The 22,873-nt window shown below is 53.1% G+C and overlaps 3 protein-coding genes across 4 annotated transcripts in view; 1 reads left to right on the top strand and 2 right to left on the bottom strand.

The window, feature by feature from the left end:
* POP7 (POP7 homolog, ribonuclease P/MRP subunit) overlaps positions 1-22,873 on the bottom strand; it is a 123,240-nt gene that overhangs the window by 69,959 nt on the left and 30,408 nt on the right. The gene's annotated exons all lie outside the window — the stretch shown is intronic.
* Positions 1-22,873, bottom strand: part of GNB2 (G protein subunit beta 2) — a 92,335-nt gene that overhangs the window by 38,738 nt on the left and 30,724 nt on the right. The gene's annotated exons all lie outside the window — the stretch shown is intronic.
* Positions 275-21,683, top strand: TFR2 (transferrin receptor 2). 2 transcript variants are annotated; one of them, XM_050783680.1, is made up of 19 exons: positions 275-339; positions 1,269-1,557; positions 1,834-2,077; positions 2,169-2,355; positions 10,231-10,371; positions 10,444-10,555; positions 10,661-10,783; positions 11,604-11,720; positions 11,857-11,996; positions 12,769-12,932; positions 14,569-14,688; positions 15,690-15,772; positions 15,860-15,923; positions 16,022-16,089; positions 16,176-16,252; positions 16,335-16,419; positions 16,505-16,732; positions 17,086-17,226; positions 20,991-21,683. In XM_050783680.1, the coding sequence occupies exons 2-19, from the start codon at positions 1,525-1,527 to the stop codon at positions 21,258-21,260; spliced, it is 2,397 nt and encodes a 798-aa protein (XP_050639637.1). In that variant the 5' UTR covers positions 275-339; positions 1,269-1,524; the 3' UTR covers positions 21,261-21,683. The 2 variants fall into 2 exon arrangements, with proteins under 2 accessions (XP_050639637.1, XP_050639638.1); XM_050783681.1 differs by lacking the exon at positions 11,604-11,720 and having other exon boundaries at positions 316-339.

Raw genomic sequence — 22,873 nt, forward strand, 5'->3', positions numbered from 1 at the left:
TGCTACACCCATGCCGATCCCACAATGGGCGCTGGGACACAGCCCCAGGGGCCATGGATTCCTCAGGTTTCCGAGGGGTTGTGACCCAGGGGAGGCCACGCGACGAAGACTGAGGGTCGGGGGTGTTGCTGGGGGGTAACAGTTGTGGTGGGAGGTGGGAGGGGCTGCAGGCTGCAGCGGAGGGGCGGGGCCTGGAGTGAGCGTGGCAGGAGGTGGGTGGAGCAGGAGGTGAAGCCTGGGGGAGCGGAGCAGGAGGTGGGGCCTGGTGGGCGGGGCCTCAGCGTAGGCCTCAGGTCGCAGGGGAGCAGCGCGCCTGAGCACCCCAGGACCTGCGCTCAGGTGAGCTGCGCTATGCCTTCCTTCCTGGGGCTCTTGGTGGTGACAGACATGGGGCGGGGCCTAGGGCGCTGGTGCATCCCAGCAGCTCGGAACTTCTCTGGACCTGAGTAGGAGTTGATGTTACCCAGGGGAGACCCCAAAGGGAAACTTGGTGGGACCCTGAGCCTTCCTCTTGAGAGCTACTTGTCCTGGGGCCCTCGGAAGGGCTTGGGGACCTGTGCCCCCTGCCTGTTTAGCAGTTTGTGCCTGCCTGTGATGTGTTTCTGGAGTGAGGCTAACTGGCCTTTCATCAGCCTCAGAACCCAAAGAGGTAGAAACCCACGTGATCCAAGTTCTTTGGTGACCAAACAGGGGCTGGTGCCCAGGGAGGGCCATGATTTGTCCAGGGTCACTCAGCTCTGCCCACACCTTGACAGAGACTCTGATCACTCCTCCCCACTGACCCACAGATCCATGACCCCAGGACCCCCATCTGGGAGCTCTCGCTGGTCTCATCTGACCATGTGCTCCCACCTGTGCCCCTCCTTCTCCAGCAGCCAGAGGGAGTCTGAGAACCAGCTTTCAAAAGAGACGCACATGCACACCACCAGACCAAACCCCCAAGTCACACCACTGTGGTGACTCCAGCTTAGAATACCACTGGGGCAAGTGTCAGGGCAGGGAGGACAGCTGATATGTCATAGAACCTGGGCACTGGGGGACCCTGAAAGCCAGATGAGGAAGGGGCAGATGTCTTAGGGGTGAATCTTCCACCTGGGCATGGCGGGGCTGAGGAAGGGGTCCCCAGGATCCAGGGAGGGGTAAAAGCAGGAGAGGGGAGGGGCACCCATGTCTCTCCCCTCCCCCACTATCGGCCCCCTTCCCCCACCCCTGATGGGAACTAGGAGGCCAAAGTCCGCCCCAAGGTCAAAAAATTGATTGTTTTGCAGGGAGCAGGCAGGTGTGGGGCTGTGGAGAGATTGGCAGGGGAGAGCACAGCCGCTTGTGCTCTGGCCTGGACTCAGGGGCCACGTCTGGAAGGTTGGACCGAGGCCAGGACTGTGCCCCCACCCTTGGGGGTGGTAAGGAGCAGCCTTGGCTCAGGCTTTCTGCCAGGGCTGATAAGGAGCCCTCCTGGGGCTCCCACAAACGGTTTATCGGTTTATCACTGGGGACAGCCTGCAGGCTTCAGGAGGGGGCACAAGCATGGAGCGGCTTTGGGGTCTACTCCAGAGAGCGGTAAGACCAGTGGGATTGGGAAGACCCCTTAGGCCTTCTCTCTACATCCCTCAGCCCCCTCCCAAGCCCCTGACGCTGGCCCCTCCTGGCCTGTGTCCTGACCTCGCTTCTTCCCACCCCTGCCCCTCTTTTCTAGCCCGCTCCCCTCAGTCCCTCCCCCACTCCCCCGCCACCATGCTTATTTGACACCCTTAAGTCACTGACCTCATTATTGCCTGATGCCTCCCCACTCCCCCGGCCTCTTGCCCCGATCTCATGCCCACCTTGCCTGCACAGCAACAACTGTCCCCAAGATCCTCTCAGACCGTCTACCAGCGTGTGGAAGGCCCCCAGAAAGGGCACCTGGAGGAGGAAGAGGAAGACGGGGAGGAGACACTGGCCCACTTCTGCCCCATGGAGCTGAAGGGCCCTGAGCCCCTGGGCTCTAGACCCAGGCAGCCAAACCTCATTCCCTGGGCAGCAGCAGGACGGAGGGCTGCCCCCTACCTGGTCCTGACGGCTCTACTGATCTTCACTGGGGGTGAGAGTCGTCCCCCTCCCCTGAAGTAAAAGGCCTGGGCTGGGGGTCCAGAGGTGGGCACAAAGAGAATCCCCATCTTGCCACCCACCAGCCTTCCTTCTGGGCTACGTCGCCTTCCGAGGGTCCTGCCAGACATGCGGAGACTCCGTGTTGGTGGTCAGTGAGGACGTCAACTATGAGCCTGACCTGGATTTCCACCGGGGCACACTGTACTGGAGCGACCTCCAGGCCATGTTCCTGCAGTTCCTGGGGGAGGGGCACCTGGAGGACACCATCAGGTAGGGATGGCCCTGCCCCACCCTGTTCTAGAGTGTCCCTCCCCTCCTCTGCTCAGACTGGGCCTCCCTGCCTCCTCGCCCAGGCCTCTGGTGTCCGGGTCCCCCTCCTGAGTCCTCCCATCTGCCTCCCTGGTCCCCCTGTTCAGCGGTCCTGGGAAGGATGGCAGGCATTCGGAGCTGAGGTTCCAGGGGACTGAGGCTCTGAGGGTGGCATATTTGGGAGGTGAGGGAGCTGACTGTCTGAGATTAGAGGGGTCCAGCATCCAATATCAGACCTGACAGACCCAGAAAAGCCTTGAAAGCCTAACACAGGCGCCTAGATTTGGACCTGTGGCAGTAGCAGGGAGCGCTGAGGGGTTCTTAGAAGGCGCATTCTAGGGAATCAGAAAAACAAGCAAGCAAGCCTGGGCAATATGGCGAAACCCCGTCTCTACTAAAGAAAATACAAAAATTAGCTGGGGATGATGGCAAGTGCCTGTAGTCCCAGTTACTTGGGAGCTTGGAGGGGGAGGATTGCCTGAGCTGGGGAGGCGGAGGTTGCAGTGAGCCGAGATTGCACCACTGCACTCCAGCCTGGGAGACAGAGCGAGACTCTGTTTCAAAAACAAAATAACGGTGGGGCACAGTGGCTCACGCCTGTAATCCCAGCACTTAGGGAGGCTGAGGCAGGTGGATCACTAGGTCAGGATATCGACACCACCTTGGCTAACGCGGTGAAACCCCGTTTCTACTAAAAATACAACATATTAGCTGGGCATAGTGGCAGGTGCCTATAGTCCCAGCTACTTGGGGAGGCTGAGGCAGGAGAATGGCGTGAACCCAGGAGGCGGAGCTTGAGATCGCGCCACCGCACTCCAACCTGGGCAACAGAGCGAGACTTCCATCTCAAAACAAAACAAAACAAAAACAAACAAGCAACAATAACAACAAAAAAAAAAAGAAAAAAAAGAAAAAGAAAAACAAGCAAGCAAATGCATTTGTGGGTGCAGATTCCGAAGCTAGGTCCACCCATAGCCCTCTTTTGGGAGGGGAGTAATTTTTCAGCGGATTTGCCTGAATTTTCTAAGTAGGTGATCAGCTGAGCTACAAATAGTGGAAGATGGAGATTCTGTTTTCCAATGCTTATACCTTCTAAGTTTTTTTTTTTTCATTTCTCATTGCATTGGAGAGGACATTAATTTAAGGTAACAGTGGCAGTTAAAGGTATCTTTTCCTATTTCCTGACTTTAATAGCAATGCTTTTATAATACTTTGCCATTAAGAATGAACTTTGCTGTGCTCCAGACAGCTTTTGAAAATGAATTAAGGAAGTTTCCTTTTATTCCTAGCTCACTGAGACATACATTTATTTATTTATTTATTTATTTATTTATTTATTTATTTTATATATTTTTTGAGACAAGAGTCTTGCTCTTGTCACCCAGGCTGGAGTGCAGTGGTGCAGTCTTGGCTCACTACAGCCTCCGCCTCCCAGGTTCACGCGATTCTCATGCCTCAGCCTCCTGAGTAGCTGGGATTACAGGTGCGTGTCATCACGCTTGGCTAACTTTTGTATTTTTAGTAGAGACAGGGTTTTGCCATGTTGCCCAGGCTGGTCTCCAACTCGTAAGCTCAAGCGATCTGCCAAAGCACTTCGGCTTCCCAAAGTGCTGCGATTACAGGCATGAGCCACCGCGCCAGCCTCTTTTTTAATGTTTATATAGTAATTTGTGTTAATAGATTTCCTTATCTTCATGAGCTCAATGCTAACCTTGATCAAGGTGTATGATTACTCTTTTGATATGTTGCTGGGTTCACCTGCTGAAAGACCTTAAGTCTGTGGAATCAACAATGTTCAGGGCTTTATTTTTTCAGATGTGTGCCACTATGCCCAGCTAATTTATTTTTTCTTTTTTTGAGACAGAGTTTCGCTGTTGCCCAGGCTGGAGTGCAATGGTGTGATCTTGGCTCACAGCAACCTCTACCTCCCGGGTTCAAGCAATTATCCTGCCTTAGCCTCCCGAGTAGCTGGGTTACAGGCACCTGCCACCACACCCGGCTAATTTTTGTATTTTTAGTAGAGGATTTCACCATGCTGGCCAGACTGGTCTCAAACTCCTGACCTCAGGTGATCCACCCATCCCGGCCTCCCAAAGTGCAGGGATTACAGGCATGAGCCACTGAGCCCAGCCTAATTTTTAATTTTTTTAGTAGAAATGAGGTCTCCCTATGTTGCCCAGGATGGTCTCAAACTCCTGGCCTCAAACAATCCTCCCACCTCAGTCTCCCAAAATGCTGGGATTATAGGCATGAGGCACCGCACCCAGCCTGCCCAGAGCTTTTAAATTAAATTACAGGCTGGGTGCGGTGGCTCAGGCCTGTAATCCCAGCACTTTGGGAGGCCGAAGTGGGCGGATCACAAGGTCAGGAGATCAAGACCATCCTAGCTAACACAGTGAAACCCCATCTCTACTAAAAATACAAAAAATTAGCTGGGCGTGGTGGCAGGCACTTGTAGTCCCAGCTACTCGGGAGGCTGAGGAAGGAGAATGGCATGAACCCAGGAGGTGGAGTTTGCAATGAGCCGAGATCGCGCTACTGCACTCCAGCCTGGGCGACAGAGCAAGACTCTGTCTCAAAAAAACAAAACAAAACAAATACAAAATTAGCCGGGTGTAGTGGTGCATGCCTGTTATCCCAGCTACTTGGGAGGCTGAGGCAGGAGAATCGCTTAAACCCAGGAGGCAGAGGTTGCGTTGAGCCAAGATCGTGCCATTGCACTCCAGCCTGGGCAACAAGAGTGAAACTCCGTCTCAAAAAAAAAAAAAAATTAAATTAAATTACATTAATTTTTTTTTTGAGTGCAATCTAGGCTCACTGCAGCCTCGATTTCCCAAGCTCAGGTGACTGTCCCATCTCAGCCTCCCGAGTAGCTGGGACTCCGGGGGGGCCACAACGCCCATTTAATTTTTCATTTTTATTTTTTCAAAATTATTATGTTTTTTAGAGACAGGATTTATTTATTTATCACTCTGTTGCCCAAGCTGGAATACAGTGGCATGATCTTAGCTCACTGCAACCTCTGCCTCCCGATTTCAAGTGAGTTTTGTGCCTCAGCTTCCCAAGTAGCTGGGACTACAGGCGTGAGCCACCACGCCCAGCTAATTTATGGTTTGTTTGTTTGTTTGTTTGTTTGTTTGTTTGTTTGTTTTGAGACAGAGTTTCACTCTTGGTGCCAAGGCTGGAGTGCAATGGTGCGATCTCGGCTCACTGCAACCTCCACCTCCTGGGTTCAAGCGATTCTTCTGGCTCAGCCTCCCGAGTAGCTGGGATTACAGTCATGCGCCATCACACCCAGCTAATTTTGTATTTTTTGTGGAGATGGGGTTTCTCCATGTTGGTCAGGCTGGTCTCAAACTCCTGACCTCAGGTGATCCGCCTGCCTCGGCCTCCCAAAATGCTGGGATTACAGGTGTGAGCCACTGTGCCCGGCAATTAATGTATTTTTCTTAGAGACAGGGTTTCACCATGTTGGCCAGGCCGGTCTCAAACTCCTGGACTCAAGCAATCCTCCTACCTCGGCCTCCAAATTTCTTGGATTACAGGCATGAGCCATGGTGCCCAGCCTGTTCAGGGCTATATATTTTCTTTTTTTTGAGCAGTGTTTGGTTGTCTGGGTACAGGCTGAGCAGGTAGATAGTTTGACAGGTCTAGAAGCGGGGTGCGGCACTGAGGTAAAAGACGGATAGCAGTTTTGGGGAGAGAGCAAGGATGTTGCGGTGAGCCGAGATCGCGCCATTGCACTCCAGCCTGGGCAACAAGAGTGAAACATGGCTCTGGGTGGGATGGAGAGGGAAGAGACAGCGGGGGGAGATGATAGACGTGGAGTTATAGGACATTTGTCATGTTCAATGGGGTTGAAGAGCAGGTACAGCGAGGGTAACTGGGGGAGTTGGAACCTGACAAAGTCTACTCAGAGAGTAGGATTCTGGAACCTTGAAAACTTCCTGATACAATATGTCCTATGTATCTCAGAGTCTCCAGCACCTACCACAGTGCCTGGCACTTACTAGATGTTCAATAGATCCTCAATGGATAAGTATTCCAGAGATGGAGTGTGGGTAATGACAAGATGCAGGATACAGTCCAGGCGCAGTGGCTCATGCCTGTAATCCCAGCACTTTGGGAGGCCAAAGCAGGTGGATCATCTGCGGTCAGGAGTTCGAGACCAGCCTGGCCAACATAGTGAAATCCTGTCTCTACTAAAAATATAAAAATTAACTGGGTTGGCCGGGCGCGGTGGCTCAAGCCTGTAATCCCAGCACTTTGGGAGGCCGAGACGGGCGGATCACGAGGTCAGGAGATCGAGACCATCCTGGTTAACATGGTGAAACCCCGTCTCTACTAAAAAAAAAATACAAAAAACTAGCTGGGCGAGGTGGCGGACGCCTGTAGTCCCAGCTACTCGGGAGGCTGAGGCAGGAGAATGGCGTGAACCCGGGAGGCGGAGCTTGCAGTGAGCTGAGATCCGGCCACGGCACTCCAGCCTGGGTGACAGCGCGAGACTCCGTCTCAAAAAAAAAAAAAAAAAAAAATTAACTGGGCGTGGTGGCGCATGCCTGTAATCCCAGCTACTCGGGAGCCTGAGGCAGGAGAATCGCTTGAACCTGGGAGGCAGAGGTTGCAGTGAGCTGAGATCGCACCAGTGCACTCCAGCCGGTGCGACAGAGCGAGACTCCATCTGAAAAAAAAAAGAAAAGATGCAGGGTGTGACCAGGGAAGTGGAGTGCCTGGACTGGAGGTGACAATGATGAGATAATTAATTCATTTATCCAATAAATATTTTGGGGGATCTACTATGTGGCAGGTGCTAAGCTAAGCAGGTGGTGGTGAGATAACAGAGACTAAAACAGTTTAACTTTGTTCTCATGGTGCTTACAATCCACTGAAGAAAACCAATACTAAACTAACAATCATTCACGACTACATAATTACGACTGAAATCATTGCTTTGAAAGAAAAGCAAAGGATGTGAGGCTCAGTGTGGTGGCTCACATCTGTAAGCCTAGCACTTTGGGAGGCTGAGGTGGGAAGATCGCTTGAGCCCAGTTTGAGACCAGCCTGAGCAACATAGAGACATCCTGTCTCTTAAAAAAATAATAATTTGGCCGGACACGGTGGCTCACGTCTGTAATCCCAGCACTTTGGGAGGCCAAGGCAGGTGGATCTCCGAGGACAGGAGTTTGAGACCAACCTGGCCAACATGGTGAAACCCTGTTTCACCCTTTTTAGTCTCTACTAAAACTACAAAAAAAAAATTAGCTGGGCATGTTGGCGGGCACCTATAATCTCAGGTACTTGGGAAGCTAAGGCAGGAGAATCGCTTGAACCTGGGAGGTGGAGGTTGCATTGAGCCGAGATTGTGCCATTGCACTCCAGCTTGGGCAACAAGAGTGAAACTCCACGTCAATAATAATAATAATAATTTAAAAAAATAAAAAATTAGCCCGGTGTGGTGGTGCATGCCTAGAGTCCCGGCTATTCAGGAGGCTGGAGCAGGAGGATGGCTTGAGCTTAGGAGTTCAAGGTTGCGGTGAGCTATGGTCATGCCACTGCACTCCAGGTTGGGTGACAGAGCAAGACCCTATCTCCAAAAAAAAGAAAAGAAAAGGGGCCGGGCGCTGTGGCTCACACCTGTAATCCCAGCATTTTGGGAGGTGAAGGTGGGCTGATCGCCTGAGGCCAGGGGTTCAAGACCAGCCTGGCCAACATGCCAAAACCGTCTCTACTAAAAAAATACAAAACGGCCGGGCGCGGTGGCTCAAGCCTGTAATCCCAGCACTTTGGGAGGCCGAGACGGGTGGATCACGAGGTCAGGAGATCGAGACCATCCTGGCTAACATGGTGAAACCCCGTCTCTACTAAAAAATACAAAAAACTAGCCGGGCGAGGTGGCGGGCGCCTGTAGTCCCAGCTACTCGGGAGGCTGAGGCGGGAGAATGGCGTGAACCCGGGAGGCGGAGCTTGCAGTGAGCTGAGATCCGGCCACTGCACTCCAGCCTGGGCGACAGAGCGAGACTCCATCTCAAAAAAAAAAAAAAAAAAAAAAATACAAAACTAGCTGAGTGTGTTGGTGGGCGCCTGTGGTCCTAGCTACTCAGGAGGCTGAGGCAGGAGAATCACTTGAACCCAGGAGACAGAGGTTGCAGTGAGCCGAGATTGCACCACTACACTCCAGCCTGGGCGACAGAGTGAGACTGCGCCTCAAAAAAAAAAAGAAAAAGAGAAAAAAAGAAAAAGAAAGAAAGAGAAAGAGAGAGAGAGAGAAAGAGAGAGAGAGAGAGAGAGAAAGAAAGAAAGAGAGAGAGAAAAGGATGTAAGGAAAGACTATAACCAGGGTCCTGATTTAGACTGCAGTTCAGGGAAGGCTTCCTTGAGGAACTGACGAGTCCAAACTGACAGGATGAGTAATTTGCCAGGCAAAGAGACTGTGGAAAAAATATTCAGGTCAAGAGTCACCACTTGCGAAGAGTCTGAAATGGAAGACGGTGGCCTCTTGGAGGAAGGGAAAGACGGTCCACGTGGCCGGTGAGGTGGATGTAGCTCAGGCCCTAAAGGGCCTTATTGGCTACTTTAACTGTTTTGAATTTCATTCTAAGAGGAAAGAGAGAGAACTGGAGTGTTTTGAACAATATAGTATCATTAGATTGGAGGGATTTTTTTTTAAGGTTGGGTGTAAAGAATGGAGTTGATTGTACTCATGAGACCATAATACAGTGTACGCATTGGTCGGTGAAAGGACCTTCCTTTCCCATTAATTTTCCTGCCTCATCTCTGAGTGATCCTCCCCACTCCCCTCCCCATAAGCACCTCATCTCATGCTTTTGATGTGTGCCTTTAAATATACATATGAGGCGGGTCGCAGTGGTTCATGCCTGTAGTCCCAACACTTTGGGAGGATCACTTAAGGCCAGGAGTTCAAGACCAACTTGGGAAACATAGCAAGACTTCCTATCTACAAAAAATTTTTAAAAATCAGTGGTTGGTGGTGTACACCTGTAGTCCCAGCTGCTCAAGGAGGCTGAGGCAGGAGGATGGCTTGAGCCCAGGAACCAGTGATTCCCCTGGGTACCTTGGTGTAAAGTGTCTCCATGAGGCCCACTTGGAGGATAGGGGAGATGAGGAGGGTCTCTGCCTGCCCAGTTAGCTTTTTTGGAGAAAAGTGTTTGGGTGTCTGGTGTGTGTGTGTGTGTGTGTTGACGTGGGAGGGAGCGGGATTAGGGGGAGAGAGTTTGGCTTGAGCCGGGAAGAACCTACAGGATGATGGGCAGGACTCCCAGCTATGGGAAGTCAGGTTTTAAGCAGAGGGAGGTCTTGAGATTCTCGGGGGCCGCCCTGGTAGTGATGGGAGAAAATGGGTCTGTGGAGGGCCCTGCACAGTGGCTCACGCCTGTAATGCCAGCACTTTGGGAGGCCCAGCCGGGCAGATCACCTGAGGTCAGGAGTTCAAGACCAGCCTGGTCAACATGGTGAAACCCGTCTGTACTAAAAATACAAAAATTAGCCGGGCATGATGGCACCTGCCTGTAATCCCAGATAGGAGGGAGGCCGAGGCAGGAAAATGGCTTGAGCCAGGAAGGCAGAGGTTACAGAGAGCAAGAGTGGGCCACTGCACTCCAGCCTGGGCGACAGAGGGAGACTCACACTAAAAAAAAAAAAAAAAAAAAAAAAAAAAAAAAAAAAAAAAAAAAAAAGCGTCCACAGGGAGCGCTCTTTTCCTAAACTCAGGAACCCCTCGCTGCCCCTGACCCTGGAGACCCCACGTCTCTGGCATCCTTCCCTCTTCCCTCCCTCTCCTCCGGGCACTCAGAAAAGTCCCCACCTCTCCCCGCTTAGGCAAACCAGCCTTCGGGAACGGGTGGCAGGCTCGGCCGGGATGGCCGCTCTGACTCAGGATATCCGCGCGGCGCTCTCTCGCCAGAAGCTGGACCACGTGTGGACCGACACGCACTACGTGGGGCTGCAATTCCCGGACCCGTGAGTGGGCGCGGGCGGGGGCCGCGCGGGAGGGGGACGCAGCTTGGGGCGCTCACCAGCCCCGCTCCCCAGGGCTCACCCCAACACCCTGCACTGGGTCGATGAGGCCGGGAAGGTCGGAGAGCAGCTGCCGCTAGAGGACCCTGACGTCTACTGCCCCTACAGCGCCACCGGCAACGTCACGGTGAGCACCTCTTGCCCGCTCCTAGGATGGGGCGCTGCACGAGCCCTTTCCTGGGTCTCGGAGTTGGGACGCGGGGAGCGTGCCTCACCGTCCTCTTGTCCCCAGGGAGAGCTGGTGTACGCCCACTACGGGCGGCCCGAAGACCTGCAGGACCTGCGGGCCAGGGGCGTGGACCCAGCGGGCCGCCTGCTGCTAGTGCGCGTGGGGGTGATCAGCTTCGCCCAGAAGGTAAGTGCCCCTGGACAGAGTGAGGGCGTGGGCCTGGGAACCGGAGGGTCGGACTGCCAGTGAGAATGGTTCAGGGTGCTGTGAGAGGGAGACAGGAAAGAAACATGTGGATGGTAAGAAAATATAAGCTGGGCACAATGGTTCTCACCTGCAATCCCAGTACTTTAGGAGGCCAAGACAGGAGGATCGCTTGAGGCCAGGAGTTCAAGGGCAACACAGTGAGATCCCCCTCTCTACTTAAAAAAAAAAAAAAAAAAAAAAATTCTTTATTTTATTTTATTTTATTTTATTTTATTTTAGTTAGCTGGGCTGGTGGCACGTGCCTGTGGTCCCAGCTACTCTGGAGGCTGGGGTGGGAGGATCGCTTGAGCCCAGGAGTTCCAGGCTGCAGTGAGCTATGATCGCACCACTGCACTCCAGCCTGGGCAACAGAAAGGATTCTGTCTCAAAAAGAAAAAAAAAAGAAAGAGAAACAGAGAAGGGAGGGAGGGAGGGAGGGAGGAAGGAAAGAAGGAAAATGTTGGCTGGTCTGGGAACTGAATCAGAAGGAAAAAAAATTTTGGCTGGGAACAAATTGGGGGTTGGGGGAAATCAGATGGGGAAGGGAACAGGAATATGGGGTACCATGGGGCCCGGTGGGGTTTGAGGGCTGCCCAGGAGCTGCTGAGGTTGGGAAAACACAGGCCAGGTGGTGGCCCCACGCCCTCTCCGTGGGATGGACAGTTGCAAGCAAAAGCCTTGCCATTTGCTGGTTTCTCCTGCCCTTATGAATCTGGTTTTTTTCTGGGAGAAGGAGTCCTCTAGTCACCTTCCTCCCCAGGTGACCAATGCTCAGGACTTTGGGGCTCAAGGAGTGCTCATATACCCAGAGCCAGCGGACTTCTCCCAGGACCCACACAAGCCAAGCCTGTCCAGCCAGCAGGCTGTGTATGGACATGTGAGTCTGGGGAGGGTGGCCCTGCGGTTCCTGGGTCCCGAGGCCATACCTTCTTGCTCAGAATGGGGCTGGCATGTTTTTCATTTTTCCTGAAAGCCCAACTCACAGCTTTGCGTGGGCACCCCTTTCCCCGCAGGTGCACCTGGGAACTGGAGACCCCTACACGCCTGGCTTCCCTTCCTTCAATCAAACCCAGTTCCCTCCAGTTGCATCATCGGGCCTTCCCAGCATCCCAGCCCAGCCCATCACTGCAGACATTGCCTCCCGCCTGCTGAGGTGAGGGGAGTATTGGGGACCAGGAGAGGAGGAGGCAGAGAGAGGGAGGCTGCAGCGAGGCCACAGGGTGACTGTGGGTGAACTAGAAAAAGGTGACTCTTGTTTAAGGCTGCAGTGAACCATGATTACACCACTGCACTCCAGCCTGGGAGACAGAGAGACCCTGACCTTCTTCTTCTTCTTTTTTTTTTTTTTTTTTTTGAGATGGAGTCTTGTTCTGTCATCCAGGCTGGAGTATAGTGGTGCAATCTTGGCTCACTGCAACCTCCACCTCCCGGGTTCAAGTGATTCTCCTGCGTCAGCCTCCCGAGTAGCTGGGATTACAGGCGTGCACCACCACACCAGGCTAATTTTTGCACTTTTAGTAGAGAATTTCACCATGCTGGCCAGACTGGTCTCAAACTCCTGACCTAGTGATCCGCTTACTTCGGCCTCCCAAAATTCTGGGATTACAGGTGTGAGCCACCACGCCTGGCCGAGACCCTGACGACCCTGACTCTTAAGAAAAAAAAAAAAAGTGACTCTTCTGGACAGACACGGCCTTTCTCCAGGGTTCACTGTCTGGCAACTGAAGTTCCCACTGGATTGCACACCTACCTCAGCTGAGAACCGTCCAAGGCAGCCCTGACTGCACTGCCCTGCCTAGGCAGGGTCCAGAGGCAGCAATCTGGAGCCAGAAAGGGTGGGAAGGAAAGAAAGAAGGAAAAGAGTGATTTGAACTCTTCTGGGTCTCTCTACAACTTCCAACCCTTTCTGCCTTCCTCCTCTCCAGGAAGCTCAAAGGCCCTGTGGCCCCCCAGGAATGGCAGGGGAGCCTCCTAGGCTCCCCTTATCACCTGGGCCCCGGGCCAGGACTGCGGCTAGCGGTCAACAACCACAGGACCTCCACCCCCATCAACAACATCTTTGGCTGCATCGAAGGCCGCTCAGAGCCAGGTATGCTGTGTGTCCAGTATCACTCACAGCTTGTGGTGGGCTGGGGGGAATTTCTGCCCATACATCCTGGCAAGATAGGGGGCTGGTGCAGGAGGCCCCAAGAGGGGACAGGAGTGGTGCCCAGAGGAGGGAAGCTGGCGAGTTGAGGCTGAACTGGGTCTGATGGTGGCAGCAGTGAAGAGACCTCACCTTCCAGCCTGTCTAGTGATGGAATGGGGGTTGTTGCCCAGTAGTGAGCTCCCCAGCACTGGAAGTGAGCAAGCCTAAGTTGGATGATGTTGTAATAGAAACTCAAGCAAAGGCCGGGTGTGGTAGCTCACGCCTGTAATCCCAGCACTTTGGGAGGCTGAGGCGGGTGGATCACTTAAGGTCAGGAGTTCGAGACCAGTTTGGCCAACATTGGTGAAACCCCGTCTCTACTAAAAATACAAACATTAGCTGGGCGTGGTGGCACGTGTCTGTAATCCCAGCTACTCCAGAGGCTTAGACAAGAGAATCGCTTGAACCCTGGAGGTGGAGGTTGCAGTGAGCCGAGATTGTGCCATTGCACTCCAACCTGGGCAACAGAGCAAGACTTTGTCTCAAAAAAAGAAAAGAAAGAAAGAAGAAAGAGAGAAAGAGAAAGAAAAAGAAAGAAAGACAAAAAGAGAGAGAAAGAAAGAAAGAAAGAAAAAAGAAAGAAAGAAAAAGAAAAAAAGAAAAAGAAAGAAAGAAAGAAAAAGAAAGGAAGGAAGGGAAGAAAGGGAAGGAAGGAAGGAAGGAAGGAAGGAAGGAAGGAAGGAAGGAAGGAACTCAAGCATGAAAGAGAGATCAGATCAGTTTAGATAGGACAGATGGCCCTTTCAAGCGTAGCTGGGCGTGGATGGCAGTGGAGAATCAAAGTAGGTAATTGAAGATGGGGCAACAAAGCCAAGACTCTGTCTTCACAAAATATTTAAAAATCAAAGAAATTGGCAGGGTGCAGTGGCTCGAGCCCGTAATCCAGCACTTTGGGAGGCTGAGGCGGGTGGATCATGAGGTCAGGAGATAGAGACCATCCTGGCTAATACAGTGAAACCCCATCTCTACTAAAAATACAAAAAAATTAGCCGGGCATGGTGGTGGGCACCTGTAGTCCCAGCTACTCGGGAGGCTGAGGCAGGAGAACGGCGTGAACCCGGGAGATGGAGCTTACCGTGAGCCAAGATCGCCACTGCACTCCAGCCTGGGAAACAGAGTGAGACTCCGTCTCAAAATAAATAAATAAACAAACAAACAAACAAAAGAACTTAGCCGAGCATGGTGGCACACATCTGTGGTCCCAGCTACTTGGAAGGCTCAGGCAGGAGGATGGCTTGAACCAGGGAGTTTGAAGCTGCAGTGAGCTATGATCGCATCACTGCACACTCCAGCCTGGGTGACAGAAACCCTCTAAGTCCAGAATGACCGCAGGCACCCAGGTGAAGGAGTGTGCCATCCAGGGAGGGCCAAGAGGGGAGAGGTGCCCTCTTTAGGGACTGGAGGGACTACAGGGCTGGGGTTGCCCAAATGTGATGGGCTGAGAGATACAGGCTGATGGAGGATGCCCCCAGGGTACAGGGGGTAGACTTTGGGTACTGCCAGTGTCAGAAGTGTGTCCCAAACATCCCCTCCCCAGATCACTATGTTGTCATCGGGGCCCAGAGGGATGCGTGGGGCCCAGGAGCAGCTAAATCCGCTGTGGGGACAGCTATACTCCTGGAGCTGGTGCGGACCTTTTCCTCCATGGTGAGCAACGGTAAGGTCAGGGTCAGGGCCTGGGCCTGGGCTAGGCAGCGGTGGACCTGTGACCCGAGGAGGATAGGGCAGAGAGGCAGTGAGGGACACAGACTGGCCAGTGGTCAGTTGGACCTTGGCATCCACATTGTACCTGAGTGGCCCTGGGCCAGTCACTTCACCTATATTTCCTCACCTAAAATGAAAGTGAGGCCGGGTATGGTGGCTCACGTCTGTAGTCCCAGCACTTTGGGAGGCCGAGGCAGATGGATCACTTGAGGTCAGGAGTTCGAGACCAGCCTGGCCAACATGGTGAAACCCTCTACTAAAAATACAAAAATTAGGCAGGTGTGGTGGAGGGCGCCTGTAATCCCAGCTACCAGGGAGGCTGAGGCAGGAGAATCGCTTGAACCTGGGAGGCGGAGTTTGCAGTAAGCCAAGATCGCACCACTGCACTCCAGCCTGGGCAACCGAATGAGCCTCCGAAAGAAAGAGAGAGAGAGAGAGAGAGAGAGAGAGAGAGAGAGAGAGAGAGAGAGAAAAAGAAAGAGAAAACAAAGAAAAGAAAAAAGTGATATGAATGATAATCATAGTCGATGGGTCTGTGTCAAGATTAAGCATGTTGGGTTGGACATGATGGCTCATGCCTGTAATCCCAGCACTTTGGGAGGTCAACGCAGGAGAATCACTGGAGGCCAGGAGTTCAAAATCAGCCTGGGCCACATAGGGGGACTGCATCTCTACAAAAAAAATTTTTTTTTAATTGGCTGGACTTAGTGGTGCATGCCTGTAATCTCAGCTACTTAGGAGGCTGAGGCGAGAGGATCACTTGAACCTGAGAGGTCAAGGCTTCATTGAGCCATGATTGCACCACTGCACTCCAGCCCGGGCGACAGAGTGAGACCCTATCTCAGAGAGAGAGACAGAGAAGCAGAGACCCTGGGGGATCAGGGCAGAAGAAGACAAAGAGAGGGCCTTTGCTTGGCCTATGCTAAGCCTGTCCTCCTTCCCCTCTGCCCCCAGGCTTCCGGCCCCGCAGAAGTCTCCTCTTCATCAGCTGGGATGGCGGTGACTTTGGGAGCGTGGGCTCCACAGAGTGGCTAGAGGTGATGTGGGGTCCTGGGCAGGTCGTTAGGCAGTGGGGAGAGGTGGGGGCGGGGGATTCCCACTCCACACTGGTCACCCACCCACAGGGCTACCTCAGTGTGCTGCACCTCAAAGCCGTAGTGTACGTGAGCCTGGACAACGCAGTGCTGGGTGAGCCGGGGCAGTGCCACCACCTGGCCCCCTGGGGTCCACCCTTGCCTTTGGGGCTAAGCCCTGAGCCTGGCATCCCTCCCCTCCCCTTTTTCCAGGGGATGACAAGTTTCATGCCAAGACCAGCCCCCTTCTGACAAGTCTCATTGAGAGTGTCCTGAAACAGGCAAGAGCACCCCAGGAATAGAGGGTGAAGGGGAGTAGGTTGGGGGGAGGAGCAGAGCGTGATCAGTGCCCTCCCCCCAACCCCAGGTGGATTCTCCCAACCACAGCGGGCAGACTCTCTATGAACAGGTGGTGTTCACCAATCCCAGCTGGGATGCTGAGGTGTAAGTTGTGGGGGTAGGAAGAGCTGGGGAGAGATGTGGGGGAGCCTGAACCCACAGATCCCTCCAACTTGCCTGCCCCCAGGATTCGGCCGCTACCCATGGACAGCAGTGCTTATTCCTTCACGGCCTTTGTGGGAGTCCCTGCCGTTGAGTTCTCTTTCGTGGAGGTGAGACGTCCTCCCCCTGCCCCAGACACAGCGCTAGTCTCTCAGCCTGTCTGCCTCTGCCCCAGCGTCCACCCTGTCCTGGCAGGACGACCAGGCCTACCCGTTCCTGCACACAAAGGAGGACACTTATGAGAATCTGCATAAGGTGTTGCAAGGCCGCCTGCCCGCCGTGGCCCAGGCTGTGGCCCAGCTCGCAGGGCAGCTCCTCATCCGGCTCAGCCACGATCGCCTGCTGCCCCTCGACTTCGGCCGCTACGGGGACGTCGTCCTTAGGCACATCGGGAACCTCAACGAGTTCTCTGGGGACCTCAAGGTTCAAGAGGCCCACCCTGCTCTTGGCCTCTGGGAGTGGGAGGCACTGCCCAGGCCAGGGGATCCGGCCCCTTCTCTCTGCAGTCCCTGGGGTCTAGGTCCTCTCTGGCAATCCAGCCCTTTAACCCCCTGCCTCCAGTCTCCCAGCCCCCAGCACGTGCCATCTCCCAACCTGGCAGGTGCAGGATCTTCTCCCCACTCCCTTCATCCCACCCCCAGCACTCTGTCCTCGTCTACCTCCTCCCTCCTGCCAGGTCTAGCCCCCTCCTCCATGCTAGGCGGGGGCCCTTGTCACCACGCTAGGCGCGGGTTCTGGCCCCTGCCGCCAGCCCCAGCCCGCGCCTCCGCCCCCAGGCCCGAGGGCTGACCCTGCAGTGGGTGTACTCCGCGCGGGGGGACTACATCCGGGCGGCGGAGAAGCTGCGGCAGGAGATCTACAGCTCGGAGGAGAGAGACGAGCGACTGACACGCATGTACAACGTGCGCATAATGCGGGTGAGGCCCCGCCCCTCTCGCCCCGCCCCCAGTGTCCTGCCCCTCCCCTGGGGCTCCGCCTCCCGGACCTGGCCCGGTCTACGAGCTCCTCTCTCTCCCCGCCTACAAAGTCCCGGTCCTCTGAGTGCTCTCTTCCCAGTCCTGGAAGCGCAGTGCTCATAGATCGGTCAGGCTGGAGGACCCGAGCGATCAAAGTGATGAAATGGATAGGGAAGGCCAGCCCTTTAGCCACAGTAGCCTGGTTTACTCCTGGCAGAATTGGGACAACTTACCCTCCCTCACCTCTCCTCGCTGACTCCCCTCCTATAGCTCCCACTGCCTCCTCGACCCTTCTGGAAAGAAAAAGCATGTCCACACTTGTCCACAGTACAAGGTTACAGACTGGGAAGTGCAAAACGCTAAAGATATTCAGAATATAGAGAGTTGTTTTCCTTCTGGCAATGAAATGGGTGAAATCCAGAAAGGCTGCCTGGAGGAGGTGTCAGGTGAAAGTTAAGAGCTTATTCCTTCACCAATCCCTTCTGCTTAGCTTTGAATCCTTTGCAGCCCGCACCCCACCTCCAGTTCCAACTCCTCCTCTTCCTTGCATTTCCTCACTCCAAGAACTCAACCCCTCAACCCTTTGATCTCAAGAAATGGGTGAGTAGGGACTGTGGCCATGGGGAAAGGTCTGCAGGGCAAAATAGTAAACAGGATAGTCTTCAGTGAGTGTGGGATGAGCTGGGAACTGCAGTGTACACAGAGTCACGTGTGCACATGCACTCACAGTTTTCAGAGTGAACATGGCTACCCCTTGGAGGCTCATGTTCTCTCTCCTCCTTGCATTTTCCTGCTTGTGCCCTCTACCTGTCCCCCTTGACCATTTACAAACCTATTGCTCTTGCTCATTCTCCCTTGCCCAGACTAGAGTGCAGTGGCACCATCTCTGCTCACTGCAACCTCCACCTCCTGGGCTCAAGCAATCCTCCCACCTCAACCTCCCTAGTAGCTGGGAGTACAGGCACATGCCACGACGGCTGGCTAATTTTTGTATTTTTTGTAGAGACAGGGTTTTACCGTATTGCCCAGGCTGGTCTCAAACTCCTGGCCTCAAGTGATCCTCCCACCTTGGCCTCCCAAATTGCTGGGGTTACAGGCGGTGAGCCACTGCATCTGGCCTTCTCCTCTCCTTCTTATATCTCTCTCTGCATTCACTCTTCTTTTCTCTTTGTCTCCTCTACTGTGACACGGGTGACCCTGGGGTGAGGCAATAGATTGGATATGGTTCATTCTCATTCACAGATCTTGGTTTAACCTCAGCTGTGTCAGCATCCAGAAGACAAAAAGATACCCTCTTTTCAAAGTTGCCATACCCCTGTCCCCACCAGGGATAAAAGGGACCTGTGTGTTAGACGCAAGACTTAGGCCAGGCACAGTGGCTTATGTCTGTAATCCCAGCACTTTGGGAGGCCAAGGTGGGTGGATCATCTGAGGTCAGGAGTTCGAGAACAGCCTGACTAACATGGAGAAACCCTGTCTCTACTAAAAATACAAAATTAGCCAGGTCTGGTGGTGCATGCCTGTAATCCCAGCTACTCAGGAGGCTGAGGCAGGAGAATCGCTTCAGCCCGGGAGAGATAGGTTGCGGTGAGCCGAGATCGCGCCATTGCACTCCAGCCTGGGCAACAAGAGCAAAACTCTGTCTCAAAAAAAAAAAAAAAAAAAAAAAAGGCATTACTCAGGCCAGGCTCAGGGATGGAGAGGGAAGGACTCAGGACTTCAGAGCCTGCAATAGGGTTGGGTCAGACCTAGTGAATTTTGTGGCTCTAGACCAGGGATTGGTGAACTACTGCCATTGGCCAAATTGAAACTGCTGCTTGTTTTTTGTTTTTTGTTTTTTCTGAGACAAGGTCTCACTCTGTTGCCCAGGCTGGAGTACAGTAGCATGATCTGGGCTCACTGCAACCTCCGCCTCCCGGGCTCAAACAATCCTCCCACCTCACCTCAGCCTCCTGAGTAGCTGGGACTGTGAGGACACACCACCACACTCCGCTAATTTTTAAATTTTTTGTAGAGATGGGATCTCATGATATTGTCCAGGCTGGTCTCGAAATCCTGGGCTCAAGCGACTCTCCCACCTCAGCTTCCCAAAGTGCTGGGATTACAGGCGTGAACCTCTGCTACCTGTTTTTATAAATAAAGTTTTATTGAAACATGGCCATACTCATTGGTTTTCATGCTCTCTATGGCTACTTCTGTGTAATAGCAGCAACGTTAAGTAGCTGCAATAAAAGCAGCATATTTAGGCCAGCAAAGCCTAAAATATTTACTATCTGGCATTTCGCAGAAAAAGTTTGCTGACCTCGGCTTTAGACTGTGACTTGGATCTTGAAGAACAGGCAGGACGTGGGTTGATGCAAAGTAAAGAGGACATTTCAGGGTGGAGAGACCCAGAATTTGGGTGTGACAGTGAAATCAGTCTGGTTTTACTTGGTAGCAGGGTGTGGACCAGCAGAGCCAGAACAGGGGCCCCATGGAGAGGCAGAGGGGAGGGAAGCACCAAATGGGGTTATCAATCAACCGTGGGGAGCCTCGAACACCAGGATTAGAAGTTTGGATGTTAAGGGTGTTAGCATCAAGGAAATTAGGGAGGTTTTTGAGCAGAGAGGTGATGTGAGCAAAGGGGAGTTTTTATTTTTATTTATTTTTATTTATTTTATTTTATTTATTTATTTTTTTTTTGAGACGGAGTCTCGCTCTGTCGCCCAGGCTGGAGTGCAGTGGCGCGATCTCGGCTCACTGCAAGCTCCGCCTTTTGGATTCAAGCGACTGGGTGAGGAAGGAAGACTAAGGAGAACTACATGTAGGCTTAGGGGTTCTAGAGATACAAAGAAGGGGAGGCCTGGCTCGGCGGCTCACGCCTGTAATCCCAGCACTTTGGGAGGCCGAGGCAGGTGGATCACGTGAGGTCGGGAGTTCGAGACCAACCTGGCCAACATGGTGAAACCCCCGTCTCTACTAAAAACACAAAAATTAGCTGGGCGTGGTGACGGTCGCTTGAACCCGGGAGGTGGAGATTGCAGTGAGCTGAGATCGCGCCATTGCACTCCAGCCTGGGCGACACAGCGAGTCTCCGTCTCGAAAAAAAAAAGCAAGAAAAGAAAAAACAAGTAAAAGAAAAAGCACAACTGGTGCAGTTTTGTTACAGGTATAGTAATTATACAAATAAAGCAAAAAGAAAAAGAAAAACAGGAGAAGCCCAGCTGGTGAACATATCCTACCTAGCCACTGGTGACGTCACAGGATGGCTATTCCTGATTGGGCAACCAAAGGGAGGTGGGACTTAAGGACGCTTTCAACTCGTAGTTATTCAGCAGGTAGTAGGTCCCAGGCTAGATTAGAAAATCCCCGCATTTTTGGAGGCCGAGGCGGGCGGGTCACTTCAGGTTAGGAGTTCGAGACCAGCCTGGCCAACATGACGAAACCCCGTCTCTACTCAAAACACAAAAATTAGCCGGGTGTGGTGGCGGGCGCCTGTAATCCCAGCTACTCTGGAGGCTGAGGCAGGAAAATCACTTGAACCCCGAAGGTTGCAGTGAGCTGAGATCGCCCCACTGCTCTCCAGCCTGGGCGACAGAGCGAGACTCGGTCTCAAAAAAAAAAAAAAAAAAGAAAAGAAAAGAAAACAGAAAAAAACAAAAAGGCTGGCTGGCGGGAAGTGCGATTCGGGCCTTTGCTCCCAAGCCTGAGCCCCCCACCCTGACCTGATCCCCCACTCTGCGCAGGTGGAGTTCTACTTCCTTTCCCAGTACGTGTCGCCGGCCGACTCCCCGTTCCGCCACATCTTCATGGGCCGCGGAGACCACACGCTGGGCGCCCTGCTGGACCACCTGCGGCTGCTGCGCTCCAACAGCTCCGGGACCCCCGGGGCCACCTCCTCCGCCGTCTTCCAGGAGAGTCGCTTCCGGCGTCAGCTAGCCCTGCTCACCTGGACGCTGCAAGGGGCAGCCAATGCGCTTAGCGGGGACGTCTGGAACATTGATAACAACTTCTGAGACCCTGGGGATCCTCAGATCCCCCTGTCCCCTTGTCGAGAGCTCCTCTGCTCCTCGCTTCAATGATTCAGGGTCAGGGAGGTGGCTCAGAGTCCACCTCTCATTGCTGATCGATTTCTCATTACCCCTACACGTCTCTCCACGGAGCCCAGACTACAGCACAGATATCCACACACCCCAGCCCTGCAGTGTAGCTGACTCTAATGTGATGGTCATACTGTCGGTTAATCAGAGAGCAGTATCCCTTCAATCACAACCCCTTCCCCTTTCTGGGGTCCTCCATACCTAGAGACTAGGCCTTGGGACCTGGCCAGCTCTCTTAGCGGGAGAGATCGCTGGCACCATAGCCTTATGACCAACAGGTGGTCTGTGGTGAAAGGGGCATGGAGTTTCAATGTCAATAAACCACCTGATGTCAATAAACCATCTGGTGACATCTGTTATTGATAAGTGCCTTCATGCTTCTTCCTCACCCTCATGCCCATCCCATCCCATCATCCCTTCCTGGAGACCTAGGAAAGGATTAGGCAGAAGGGACCAGAGAGGGTGCACACAGGAATGCTGTCTCCATGGGGAAAACTGAGCTGTTTCTATCACTTAAGGAAACTGCCTAAGGAAATATTGAGGGCCCTTTCTCCAAAGACCACCATAAAGCAGGTGGTCTTTGGAGAAGGGGCCTTCAGTATCCTTTTTTGTTTTTGAGACACAGTCTCACTCTGTAACCCAAGCTGGAGTGCAGTGGCACAATCTCGGCCCACTGCAACATCCGCCTTCCGGGCTCAAGCGATCCTCCTGCCTCAGCCTCCTGAGTAGCTGGAACTACAGGTGCGCACCACCATGCCTGGCTAAATTTTTTTTTTATTTTAGTAGAGACGGGGGTTCCACCATGTTGCCCAGGGTGGTCCTGAACTCCTGAGCTCGGGTGATCTGCCTGCCTCAACCTCCCAAAGTGCTGGGATTACAGGCATGAGCCACCACACCCGGCCAGTATCTTGTCCTGGGATGAGGAATGGTTACATAATTTGCAAGACCTGCTGCAAAATGAAAAGGCAGGACCCCTTGCTCAAAAGCAGAAAGAAGCTGGGCATGGTGGCTCATGTCTGTAATCCCAGTGCTTTGGGAGGCTGAGGCGGGAAGGTCATTTGAAGCCAGGAGTTCAAGACCAGCCTGGACAACATAGGGGAGAACCTGTCTCTACAAAAAATAAAAAACTTTAGCGGGGCATAGTGGTGTGTATCTGTAGTTCCAGCTACTCAGGAGGCCGAGGTAAGGCAGGGATAATTTGAGCCCAGGAATTTCAGGCTGCAGTGAGCTATGATCAAGTCACTGCACTCCAATCTGGGTGACAGAATGAGACCTTGTCTCAAAAAAAAAAAAAAAAAAGGACAGGAACAAAGCTTTTTTTTGTTTTTGTTTTCTACAATTTCTCAACCTGTCATGGTATTCTTTTATTTGATATTTAATGTTGCACTCCCTTGGCCATGGGGACACACTTTCAAAACATAAATTCATGCTTGAACCCGGGAGGCAGAGGTTGCAGTGAGCCGCGATCATGCCACTGCACTCCAGCCTGGGTGACACATCAAGACTCTGTCTCAGGGAAACAAAAATTA

The sequence above is a fragment of the Macaca thibetana genome, chromosome 3 (assembly GCF_024542745.1).
Source record: "Macaca thibetana thibetana isolate TM-01 chromosome 3, ASM2454274v1, whole genome shotgun sequence".
Taxonomy (NCBI): Eukaryota; Metazoa; Chordata; class Mammalia; order Primates; family Cercopithecidae; genus Macaca; species Macaca thibetana.